Source organism: Eleginops maclovinus, chromosome 5, assembly GCF_036324505.1.
Source record: "Eleginops maclovinus isolate JMC-PN-2008 ecotype Puerto Natales chromosome 5, JC_Emac_rtc_rv5, whole genome shotgun sequence".
NCBI lineage: Eukaryota > Metazoa > Chordata > Actinopteri > Perciformes > Eleginopidae > Eleginops > Eleginops maclovinus.
This window is the reverse complement of record NC_086353.1, coordinates 17,372,326-17,384,295: the sequence shown is the minus strand read 5'-3', so window position 1 is coordinate 17,384,295 and position 11,970 is coordinate 17,372,326. Positions and strand designations below refer to the sequence as shown.

At 42.1% G+C, this 11,970-nt stretch overlaps 1 protein-coding gene across 1 annotated transcript in view; it reads left to right on the top strand.

The window, feature by feature from the left end:
* The first annotated feature begins 2,529 nt into the window (after positions 1-2,529).
* adcy9 (adenylate cyclase 9) overlaps positions 2,530-11,970 on the top strand; it is a 33,425-nt gene continuing 23,984 nt past the window's right edge. The window contains exon 1 of the mRNA XM_063884135.1: positions 2,530-6,538. Coding sequence (XP_063740205.1) covers positions 4,639-6,538 — 1,900 coding nt within the window. The 5' untranslated portion in view covers positions 2,530-4,638. The remainder of the gene's footprint in view (positions 6,539-11,970) is intronic.

Here is an 11,970-nt window from a genome sequence, read left to right as displayed (position 1 = left end):
TGTCACCTCCCTGGTAGTTTTGTTAAATACGAGAAGAAAAACTAGTATTTTTTTCCAAACAATGGCCAGTACAATATCACATTACCCACCACAATGATACAAACACTCACTTGAAGCAGGGCATGAACACACCTGCATTTAAAATAAAAGTTTGTGTGTAAATATGGAGCTTATAATAAAATCTGTGTTTGCTTAGCAGACAATGTTTCCAGATTAAGGAACAACGTTAACACAGACTTATCAGTGCAGCTGTATCAGCTCTTCAAACAGGCCTCTTGTAAGCTCTCGAACATAAGCACACACACACACACACACACACACACACACACACACACACACACACACACACACACACACACACACACACACACACACACACACACACACACACACACACACACACACACACACACACACACACACACACACACACACACACACACTTACATGCAGCATAAAGTCTTAAGTCTGCATGCTTTATTGGATTCAAAGTTTAAACATTATGGCTCTTTCAAGGGAAGAGGACACACACACACACACACACACACACACACACACACACACACACACACACACACACACACACACACACACACACACACACACACACACACACACACACAACAGTAACTTCAGCTCTGTGTTACTTTGTTTATCTTCTTTTTAATCACCTGCTGTTCACAATCTCATCACTTCACTATCTCCAGCTGAAAGTACACTGTGGTCCATAGAATTGACGGTATAGTGTTCATTTCTGCTGATGAAGCACATGCCGGCCTGGATATTTGATAGCCAATGTGCCCTGGACCTAAATAACAATACGTGGTACCCCTGCACGATTTTCCCTGAATAACTTTTCCCTTGAATTTCCTTATTCTATATACAGTACTTGGAATTAGGGATTTAACTTTTGACAAATGAAAAAAATCTTTTCTCTTTCATTCTGGGATTTGTATGTCAATTCCACTATTCAATACTCTGGGAAACATCCCCCAGGAAAAGTGAAGTGTGCTACAAATAGAAATAAAAAGTGGATTGAAATACAAAAAATAAATAACAGATAATAGAAAAATGCTGGGATATTTCACTCAAGTTTAGTTTTTTTTTGTCAATAATTGTTTTTTTTCTCCTCTGGCTGTGTTTATCTCAGATAAAGAAGAAAATCAGGGCACTTTTATTGACAAAGAATGGTTTGATAAGATAAAAAGCAATGTATTAGATTATTATTTTTTCTACATATCAGACTGATTAACATCCCACAGATATATTTATGCATTGCTTGCACCTTCTACACATTCAAAATACTGATTATTTTTCTTTAACACAATATTTTTTTTGCTGAAAAAAACAAAATCCAAATGTATTTATTATCCCCATTTCAGGCAGAGAAAAGCAATCTGAATAATTCGAGCCGTTCTTAGGCAGCCAGATTGTACTTACTGGTCCTCACTGCTTAAAAGTCTTATATGGGTTAGTCAATAATACACCAAACTTAGCTAATAAACACACACCCTTATGTGTGTGGCTGTGTCATGATGCATTAAACGAAAGACTAGCATCTATGAACCTTTGAAACAATGTTTTTGTCAAGTTTTGAACAGCTGACCACTTGAAAACCTCACTTTTAGTAGAGTGTGACATGATAGCTACAGATTCAATGAGTGATTTTAAAATTCAAACCATGTTGATCGCAACTTCTGACTTGTAATGACACACATATTTCCAGCCTGGGCTTAGCAGTGCACGTAATGCTTAAGTTGTGCTAGTTGAATGTGAAGGGGGGTAAACATAATTACAGTAGCGAGACAAAATCACTCAGAAAATATAATATTTGACGGTTTCCCAAATAGAAACTTTTATTCACACGTGACTTCAACGTAGCATTGCTCCACTCAGCTAGACGTCAAGTCACACAGAGACAGCTGGGAGACAACGGAGGACAGTTCCTGCCTTCAAATTAAAGGCGTTTATTTGTTTTTGTTTTACTTGGTTAATAGTTTGTAAATACATAGCTTAGTTTTGTTTACTTATAGGGTCAGGGCTAGTTATGTTTGAACAAACTTGCTGCTTTGTATTGACGACCGTTTGCTTTATCTGAACTCAATATACTATTATGTTTTTTCAATGTTTAGGATGCCTTCCCTTACTTACGGCTAGGGACAAGAAATACAAATACCTTTTAAAGATTAAATATGACTCAATCAACGTTAGGCTTCCTCCATTTTTCTGTTGACTAAGGAATGTTTTGTTGTGAAATTGCAAAATAACAACATTCCTACATTAATTTAACAATAATATCAGCACTCTGATGTGATGTTTCCTTTCTAAACTTTCTCCTGTATTCTGTCCAAGTCATGTGGAGTATTTAACTAACTAATCTCTAATTGGTCGCCTTGAAAGGCAAGACCGGAAACCATGTTTTTTTTAAACTGTTGTTTGCTTGACAAGCTGGTCCCACCAACCCACACCGCCACAACAGCTGGGGGAGGATTTCCGACCCAGTCACAGCGAAGATGGTGGCAGCTACAGGAGTGGAGATATAACATTCACCCAGATAAAAAGAAAAAGCTGCCGCTAACTCCCACAGTGGGTCTGTTTTTATTGAGCCCCCAACTCAGCAGAGAGCTATATCAGGGGAAAAGGGAGGCAACCAGCGGCGGACGGAAGGGGACGCACCGCGGCCAGAACGCACAGTGTTGTGTTTGTTGGACACATGCATGCCAGCGAAAACTAGTACTATCCAGACCTAAGGAATTGGTTAAGATAAGGATATAGTACCGTTTGAGGGACGTCTTTTTTGACAATCCAACCGAGGAGCTATCCAGAGGTTTTCCTTTATTGCTCTGGAAATTTTCTACCCTATTTGCTCCGGGGGAAATGCAAGGGGAGGAAATCCAGCCTCAGCTCCAAATAACCAGAGACTCCTAACTGGGTCTCCTCTCCAAACGCAGGAAATACGGCCTGGGAAAAAAAGTTTGGGAGCTTTTGGAAGCAGAGGGGGCCTACCGCTGACGTTTTGCACGCGTTTTACGACATGGTTTTCAAGTAGCCTACTACGATTTTCTTTAACATTAAGCGCTTCCACAGATTAAGTGGATGCGCTTTCAAATGTTACAGTCCTTCGGTGTGGTTATTGCAAGAGTTTTGATCATCACTATTTATAGACCAGCCTGTTCCGACCGAGGCTGTTCCTCATAGCTGTATATTTTGCCAACTGCGCGCAACAAGTTGCAGACACTCCCAGCAGAGGCAAACCTACACTAATTTGGGACGGCGGATGGCATTTTCTGCGCTTCTCTTTTCGGATTACGCGTCTTTGAATAGCGCATACCCCTGCCCGACCCCCTCTTTGGGAAGCAGAGTGGAATAAACTGTAGAGATCCGGAGAGGTGGTTCAGGAAAGGACGGGGCTGGATTTGTGGGAATAGGCCTGCCTGTCAGGCCTCTTATGATCCGGATCTTGGACTGGACAGGACTCCAAAATAACTCAGTCAGGACTATTTTAATGGGCCCTCTGGAATCAATCTGAAAGGAGAATGTATATGAATAAGGATTGCAAATCCTTAGCCCGCTGAGGCATACATGGGGAAGGTTGTAGTGGAAGGTAAAGTCGTTTTAATCACAGATCACCCAGTTTAAATAATTAACACAATGTACAGTTGTTAAAGTTTTAAACTGGCATTACTTTTAATGTTAAACCTTTACTGCATATAAAGTCAACTACAACACTTTATGTGAAACGATGATAGCCTTTCCGGTGAAAAATCATTATTTTCTTTTAAGAATATATGTTTTTTCTTTACAGTTTTGATGCTGTATAGTGAAACCTAATGCATTCAACACATTTTATATTTGAGCACTACTGGTTTTTCGGAACCCCACTAATTGGTAGGTGCTTTAAGGAGGGAAAGAAAGTGTAAATGTGCCATTCGTCGCGCGTGTTGTTGAGATAAGAGGGACAGTGTAACTTTTGTAGACAATTGGCTCTGCACAGCTGTTGACAGCCTGTATCTGCTCATACAGCCCTGGAACTGAGCTCTGTTTTTACGCAGACAACGTTATTTTTGGAATGAAGACAAATCTGGAAGCTGTCTGACTTCGTAATGTCAGCAGCATCGAAATATTACGCACATCCAGAGGAGGTCATTTCCAGTCATGTAACGTCAGGACCGACTTGATCTAGGCATACAAAATCCGTTGCATCACCAACCAGTCCTTTCCGAGAAGGATGTTCAGTTCAGAAGGCAGAAAGAGTGATGACAGTGTTTTTACCGCAGCTGGAGAGAAAGCCGGGCTCAAACCCAGAGCCTCTTTGGAGAAGGATACGTGTAATGTGAGTACTGACGCAAACCCGGGGCTGGATAATGAACTGCTCAAGAAACTGGAACGGCGCGTTTTGTGTGAGTGAGTGTGCAGGCTGCTGTTTGCGTAGCAAAGACATCTGTGCCGTGATCACCATCCATGAGCTGTGATTATTCAACCAAACACCTTTGCTCTCTCTCCCTCCTGTCTGTCACTCTCTTCCTCCTCCGTGCCACATGTGCACTCACGCGTCTAATTGCCTGAGGGCCATCATAAGATATTATTAATATTTAACACCTCTCCCGCACCCATCGGTCCCTCGCCACAGCAGTCAATATGGCCACACTGCCACACCACAGACAGCTTCCCAGGCATGGCACGGAAGTGAGCTGCGACTCTAGCGGGGATGGCGCGGTGACCGTGCGGATTTCCAACAGCGCGCCACACGTGCCTCAACATGAGCCCCTGAAGGCTGCCAGCAGTGGAGCAGGGGGAGGAGGAGCTGGAGGCCATGGGGCTGTGAGTAAAACGAACCCCAACCCCCACAAATACAGTATCTCCTCCAGCTGCAGCTCAGCAGACTCCAGACCAGCTGGGACTTCCACTGACAGGGAGCAGAGGAAGGCCCCTCCTCTGTTCGAGCGCTCTGCAGCTCAGTGCTGGGACCCCAAATTTGACTCCCCCATCTTAGAAGACGCTTGCCAAGAGAGGTGCTTTCCTCAGACACAGCGGCGCTTTCGTTATGTCCTGTTCTACCTGGCGGTTGCAGCTGTACTCTGGGGGGTGTACTTTGGGGTCAATAGTGACCGCTGTCACCCCATGACCTTCCTAGCCCCCACTGCCGCCTTTTTAGTTGTCCTAGTGATCTTATTTTTGTTCACCTTAACACAGCCCTACACATGGCTGTACAACCAAACCTCCTTGTTCCTGATCGCGGTCACCTTTGCCATCACCTTAGCTCCACAGGTACAGACCGCTGGCTACACTGAGCTGGAGGGGGCTGGTGGCAGGAACTCCTCATATCCCTCACCTGACAGAGGAGCAGCACTTCCAACTGCTTGCATCTCCCCTGTGGGCACGTTTTCCCTGTGTATGGAGGTTTTGTTGTTGTTATACAGCGTCCTTCATGTCCGTCTGTATGCCTCAGTGATATTGGGTCTCCTATATTCTATATTATTTGAGGCATTAGAATGGCTGCCGTTGCTTCAAAGGAGTTATGACACTACTGGATGGGGGACAGGGTTAGAGGGTTCAGCTTCGGATTGGGAAGGAGACACCCTCCGTTGGCTGGGCCCGGGCAAAGCTCTGCTCCACTTGTGTGCCCATGTCATTGGCATCCACCTGTTCATCATGTCGGAGGTGCGTTCCCGCAGCACCTTCCTCAAAGTGGGCCAGGCCATCATGCATGGCAAAGACTTAGAGGTGGAGAAGGCCTTGAAGGAGCGAATGATCCACTCTGTGATGCCGCGGCGGGTTGCAGATGAGTTGATGAAGCAAGGTGATGATGAGGGTGGTGGCGAGAGCTCTGGCAAGCGTTATTCCTCAGGTGCCTGCTCCGCTTCAGCTGTCTCAGTGGGTGGTGGAGGAAGCGGTGGAGCTTCACAAGCCCAAAGTGCCTCAAGCACAAAGAACTACCCTTACAACAATCACAAACGCAAGAAGACCTCCATCCCCCGGGGACAGATCATCTTCCGGCCGTTCAACATGAAACGCATGGAGCCTGTGAGCATCCTCTTTGCAGACATTGTGGGTTTCACTAGAATGTCTGCCAATAAGTCAGCGCCAGCGTTGGTTGGCCTTCTCAACGATCTGTTTGGACGTTTTGACCGGCTCTGTGAGCTAACCTGTTGTGAGAAGATCAGCACACTGGGAGATTGCTATTACTGTGTAGCTGGCTGCCCTGAGCCCCGTCCAGATCATGCCAACTGCTGTGTGGAGATGGGCTTGGGCATGATCCAGGCCATCGAGCAGTTCTGCCATGAGACATGCGAGACTGTCAACATGCGGGTCGGCGTCCATACCGGCACCGTGCTGTGTGGGATCCTGGGAATGAAGCGCTTCAAGTTTGATGTGTGGTCAAATGACGTCAACCTGGCCAACTTGATGGAGCAGCTGGGCGTGGCGGGCAAGGTCCACCTGTCAGAGGCTACTGCTCGATTCCTGGATGACCATTACCAGAGGGAGGACGGACGGGTGGCAGAGAGAGCTGGGGAAAGTGTGGTCGAGAAACTAAAGGGTAAGTGGCTTTTCACATTTAACATCAGTGAACATGAAAGTCTCTGCACACTAGATATAAATAATTTAGTTATAGAACACCAAGGCAGTCACCAAAAAATAATAACAGGTCTAGAAAAGAGATTTACTGGTTAATGGGTATTAGTTTATACATCTACAATATAAGAAATACCTTTTGAAAAAACTTGACAAAATGCTAACTCTTTATGATATGCTCATCAATGTAGCATAAGCAAAACACATAATTGTAATAGGAAAAAAAGGCATTGCATATAAATGTAAGTCTCACAGGTTAAAGAATTGGTTGAGAATCTGCATTGTCTGTGGACTTGGTCATCAGAGTGGGGTCACTGCGTTCCTCCACAGCACTAAAGTATGTTATCTGACCAGTTAGTCCTGTTGAAACAGTCTTCCGACAGAAGCAGGAGATCGGGATATAAGATTAGCACCAGGAAGAGGGACGTGTTTGATGTAGGTAATTAGATATCTTCCATCAGGAGCAGTAAATACCAAACGACAATTGTTTTCATCAATCCCTTTTGCTGAAGGACATGAACAACCCTCTCTATAATGACCTTTACTGCCTTCCGTTATCAGTGGTTTTGAACCCATTTGGAGCAGTACCTCACAGATCATTTGGGAGCTTTATATTTGGCTGACAGACGCTGCTGTCATTGAGATTATATCTTTTTGTATGCAAATGCACCAGATTGATTTGAAACATTTGCCACCAACATTTTTAACAACTTTCTTACAAACACTTTTAATGAATACTTCTTAAACACAGAAGCCGGGATAAGTATTAGGCATATGCATTAGGCATTCACTCACTTAAGTCTGTGATATCATTCAGATAAAGTCAAACCAGATCAAGATTGGTACACAGAAAAGGCCTTGTTTTGGATGAATTAGAGTTTAGAACCATTCCAAAATATGTTAAGTCCGGCAGTTTAAAGTGTCAACCTCCATTGGCTGTTTTTCCTCTTAACAATCAGTCTATGGGAGGCCAGAATGTTTTTGATTTGGAGATTGTAGTTGATAATAGGAGAGCTGACCGACTTTACTGACAGAGGCAGATGTTGTCCTGGATTTCAGTGGATTAAACACATCTTGTAGGATGGGAATAGAGGTGCAAGGACACAAGAAAGAGAGTAAAATATACTAAACCAAATTTGACTTGGCAGCCCTGAAAATTTCCCGATATTCGCTGTCTCAATACTTTTTGGATAGCAGCATAAATGAAGGGGATTCCGTCTAATCTTAGGTCTTTCGCAAAGAGATACTGTCTGTGCTATTGTCAGACCTTATGTCACAGTGTATTCACACTTGGCTCTAAATGGTGCCGTCACTCTATTTACAGACTGGCAAACAGTGAAAGAGTGAGATACTGACATGCAGCTTTTGTTGAGGGAGTGAAAAGGAGAATGGCATCTATTTTCCTGCTGAAACAGAAAGCCACAGTTTCCTGATCGAAGAAGGAGATGACCTTAACACCTTGCTTCTCTATAGCAGTGACTAAAAGAGGGGTGTAACACAGTTTGTTTTGTCGAGAAAGCGTCATCTTAAGAGTAAACTGTCAGTCACATACTACTGCTTTGTTTAGGAGACAGAGAGACTAGAGAAAGTCGTTGAAACAAGTTGCAGAGAACTAAATGACCTGATCCTTTCATGTCGTGATTGTCTGATTTGTCACACAACTTTAATACATTGAGTTTTTAAAGACACGGGTCCCTGTGTAAAAAGACCGTTACACAATTTAGTAGCTATGTATCACCATGTGTCTTTCTATTTGCTAACACCTTCAGAATCATTTTCCATTCCCTGAAGCATCTTTTATGGAAAACATATTAATTATAAACTGAGTAATTTGCTGTTCTTCTTGAATTGCCCTTCTCTTTTGAATTTCTGTCATCTGCTTTCTCCTCTTTCTTTCTCTTTTCACAAATCTCTCCCTCTGCTTTTCCTCATGCCCGTGGTTTTATCACATTCATTGCCTCAGTCTCTCACCTGTCCCCCAGGCCTCTACATGTGGTCTGTTGTGTAACACTGCTTTATTGCTGTCGGTCTGTCTTTAGTCAAGGCTTTGCTATAGATCCCTCAGCAGAACGAAAGATTCGCCTCAGATAGCGTGCCCTCCAGCATTCTCCAGTTTGTTAGTGCCTTTACACCCATCACCTCTCCTTTAAACACATTTTAGCAGCCCAAGCTTTAAATGACACTGAGTGCTGTCAGTTTGCAATGATTCTTTACTTAGACATCAGTCCTTTCAGAAATGCACTGATCTTAGGTAGTAATGGATGCACACAATCAGGTATCACAGTGCATAACATGGACTACCTCATCTGCGTAATTCCACACATCTGCTTTAAATGTTTGCATTTATTTAATATAACGTGACTGATAAGTCATACCTCTGTTCTCAAATGCATAAACAATGCAGGTATGCATTAACAATGCAGGTATGCAGTTGGAATTTTTAATAATGGGCTAATATAGCAATGATTTTATGCTTTACAGTACTTCAGAAAGACAACACTTTTAGATTGAGGAAGTTTGAGTGTGCAAATGTCTAAAAAGTACACAAATACAGTGTATATTGTATACACTCTATCATTTGCACTAACGTAGTGTGAAACTATTTCATTAAATTGAAATTTAAATGAGTTATTGCATAACTTTTAAACTGTACATGCATCTCAACAGTTTTTGCCAGTCACTCAATTTGAACATTCACTCTCTTACCCCTCACCCCCTCAATGATCCTCCCACTCTTCTCCTACACCTCTTTCACCCTCACCCCATATTTCAAGCTTATTATGCTTTTAAGTTATCACAATTTTTTTTATCAACCAAGATTTGTTAGAAAATGTTATCAACTTGAATTGACTGAATTTATTGACAGATGGCCTTATTAACACATGAATACTGTGTAATATATTTTTACATATCTTTAAGATGAAGGATATAAATAAGCGCAAGTTTCAGGTGTGGGCCATATTCCAAGGTACTTTAAGAATTAGCTGAAGGCCAATTAAAAACGGACTCAGGGCCACTGTTGCCCCCCGGTGTGCTCTAGTGTGCGTTAGACCGTTTACATTTTAAGTTACAGTGCTGTATAGCAGTATGTTGTATATCAACACACTCAAGGTTCAGACCTTGATTTACTCTTAAAGTATCATAGGGTGGCACTCGCACCCTGTCAGTTTCAGTCTGCGTGAGTCTGGAGGTTATGTCTATGTTTGTTTATATTTTTATGTTTGCACACTCTGAAAGGTGTGTGCTTAAATGTATCTATGTTTTGTCTACAGACAAGCCTATAGTGTCATGCAAGAATGAGTCCTAATCGGGAAAGCATTTTAGCTCTTCTGGGCCCACTCGTCTAGAAGTCAATGTTTTTTTTAATGACTTGTGTTAGATGCCCCAAAAGAGGTCTAGGGTTTAAACCAGCTTACTACATTTTAAAGTTTTTTTTATGACATAAAAGACTTCATCATACCCCACTCGTGAATGTCTGAAGGTTTTACATGCCTCTAAAAAAACGCTGTTGCTAATCAGTAATTAAATTCAACCACTTAACGTCCTTAAGCTGAATATTAGCTGCCTTTTAGTTTAGCGGTGTTGACATGAAGTCATGCAACCATGATGTGGTTCATTTATAGCATTATTTAAACTATTTACTTGTGGCAATTGCATTTACGCGTCACCTATTATAAAAGTATTGTTAACATTATGTGGAGATTATCCTGCTGAACAAAATGTGTACTGATCATAAACGTGTTTGCCACAGATCTTATTTTCAACAATATTCAAAAACCCAATGGAAATGTCTCATTGGCTTTTTTGTCCAGGCACTGCTTGTGACGCGCACTTCTGTTTCATCACACAAAATACGTCAACCCCGCTCCACTCCACTCTATTCTTCCATTGCAGTGTGTTGAAGTGGGAAGTCTGTTCCTTCCGGCTGGTTAGTCTGTGCTAAATCAAACGTGTCACCGAAACATGCAGCAGCAAATGGCAGATCCTTAACTAGAACCAGCTCCAGCACTTCATGGGCTGTGCCATTTACACTGTGGCTTCATGCACTGCTAAAGGTAAAAGCTTAACTGTCTTATAGGGAAGCCCTCCATCAACATGTCAGTTTCTCTGTAGCCTGTTGAATAATGTTGTGAAAAGATGTTTCCATTGTGAGAGGCCATAATACTTTGTCATTGAGCTTTTTCGACTCTCACAAATAAATATAAAACATAATATATTTTCATCTGACAAAACAACATATCTAATTTCATCACCTTGGACTTTGATGAGTTCAGATTTGTAATGGATAATGGTAATATTTGTTAGCTGCAGCCCTTGTCTTGGTATTACCAAGAACTGGAAGAAGGAGAGGCTGAGCAGAGCTACAGCATAATTGACTCACCTCCTTAGATCTTCACCGACTGATGATAACTACAGCGCTGCTAGTCAAACAAAGCGTCTGTGTGTGAGTGTGTGTGCATGTCTCATGATAACAACCAAGATATAATACTAAATTACTGATTAAATTATTGTCTCTCCTTTGAATCTGTGTTATATGTGCGTTGGTTCAAGAGCAATACAAGTCGAGAGGAGGCGGTTGCCCTGAGGCCTCTGTGACCCAACATGGTGTTGTTTCGCCACTACAAGGTTCAGAGGTCGACTGTAATCGCTTGACTAGGTGGTCTATCAAGCATGTCTGTGTGTCTTTGCCTGCGTCTGGCCGTCGTTGTGTTTGATAATAGAATGAAAAGAAAAATGCCGTCCAGTACAAAGAGAGCCGAACAAATCAGAGCAAAGATGGAGAACAGAAAGGAATTTACTGGTGAGAGAGGGGGAGGAAAATAAATAAGTGACTTTTAAAGTGGGATCATACATTGTGATTGTTGGAGCGCGGTTGCTTTTGTTTTAGGAACATTTTTACTACAAGTTGTGAATTTACCCTAAATGACTCAGTTCCTTTGAAAGGCAATTCAAGAATAACAGAGTTCATGTTATATCATTTACTACTCCAGTGTGCAAACTGGACTTTGTGTGACTTGATCAGAATAATAAACTGGTAAAAAGTACTTTTGCAATTTGTTGTTAAATGCCTCTTCAATAATATCCATGACAGCAGCAGCGTTTTGCTACTTGCTCGTGTGTCACTTGTGGTAAAGTGATAGTCATTTAAATGTTTCCTCAATAGAACTTTGGGATTTCAGCTTCTGCAGACCATTAACATGCACAAAAACCTATAACACACTTCGGAAAATGGAAAACCCCAAAAGCATAATAGTGCCCCTTTTAAGTTCAAGGCAGGGTATTTCATGTTCGAAAATGACTTTGCTTTTAAATTTGACGATACAATTTTACACAGAAAACCCGATAACTTGTAATTGTGTTTGTAATAAATACTATCATTTAAATGAGAAAAACTGG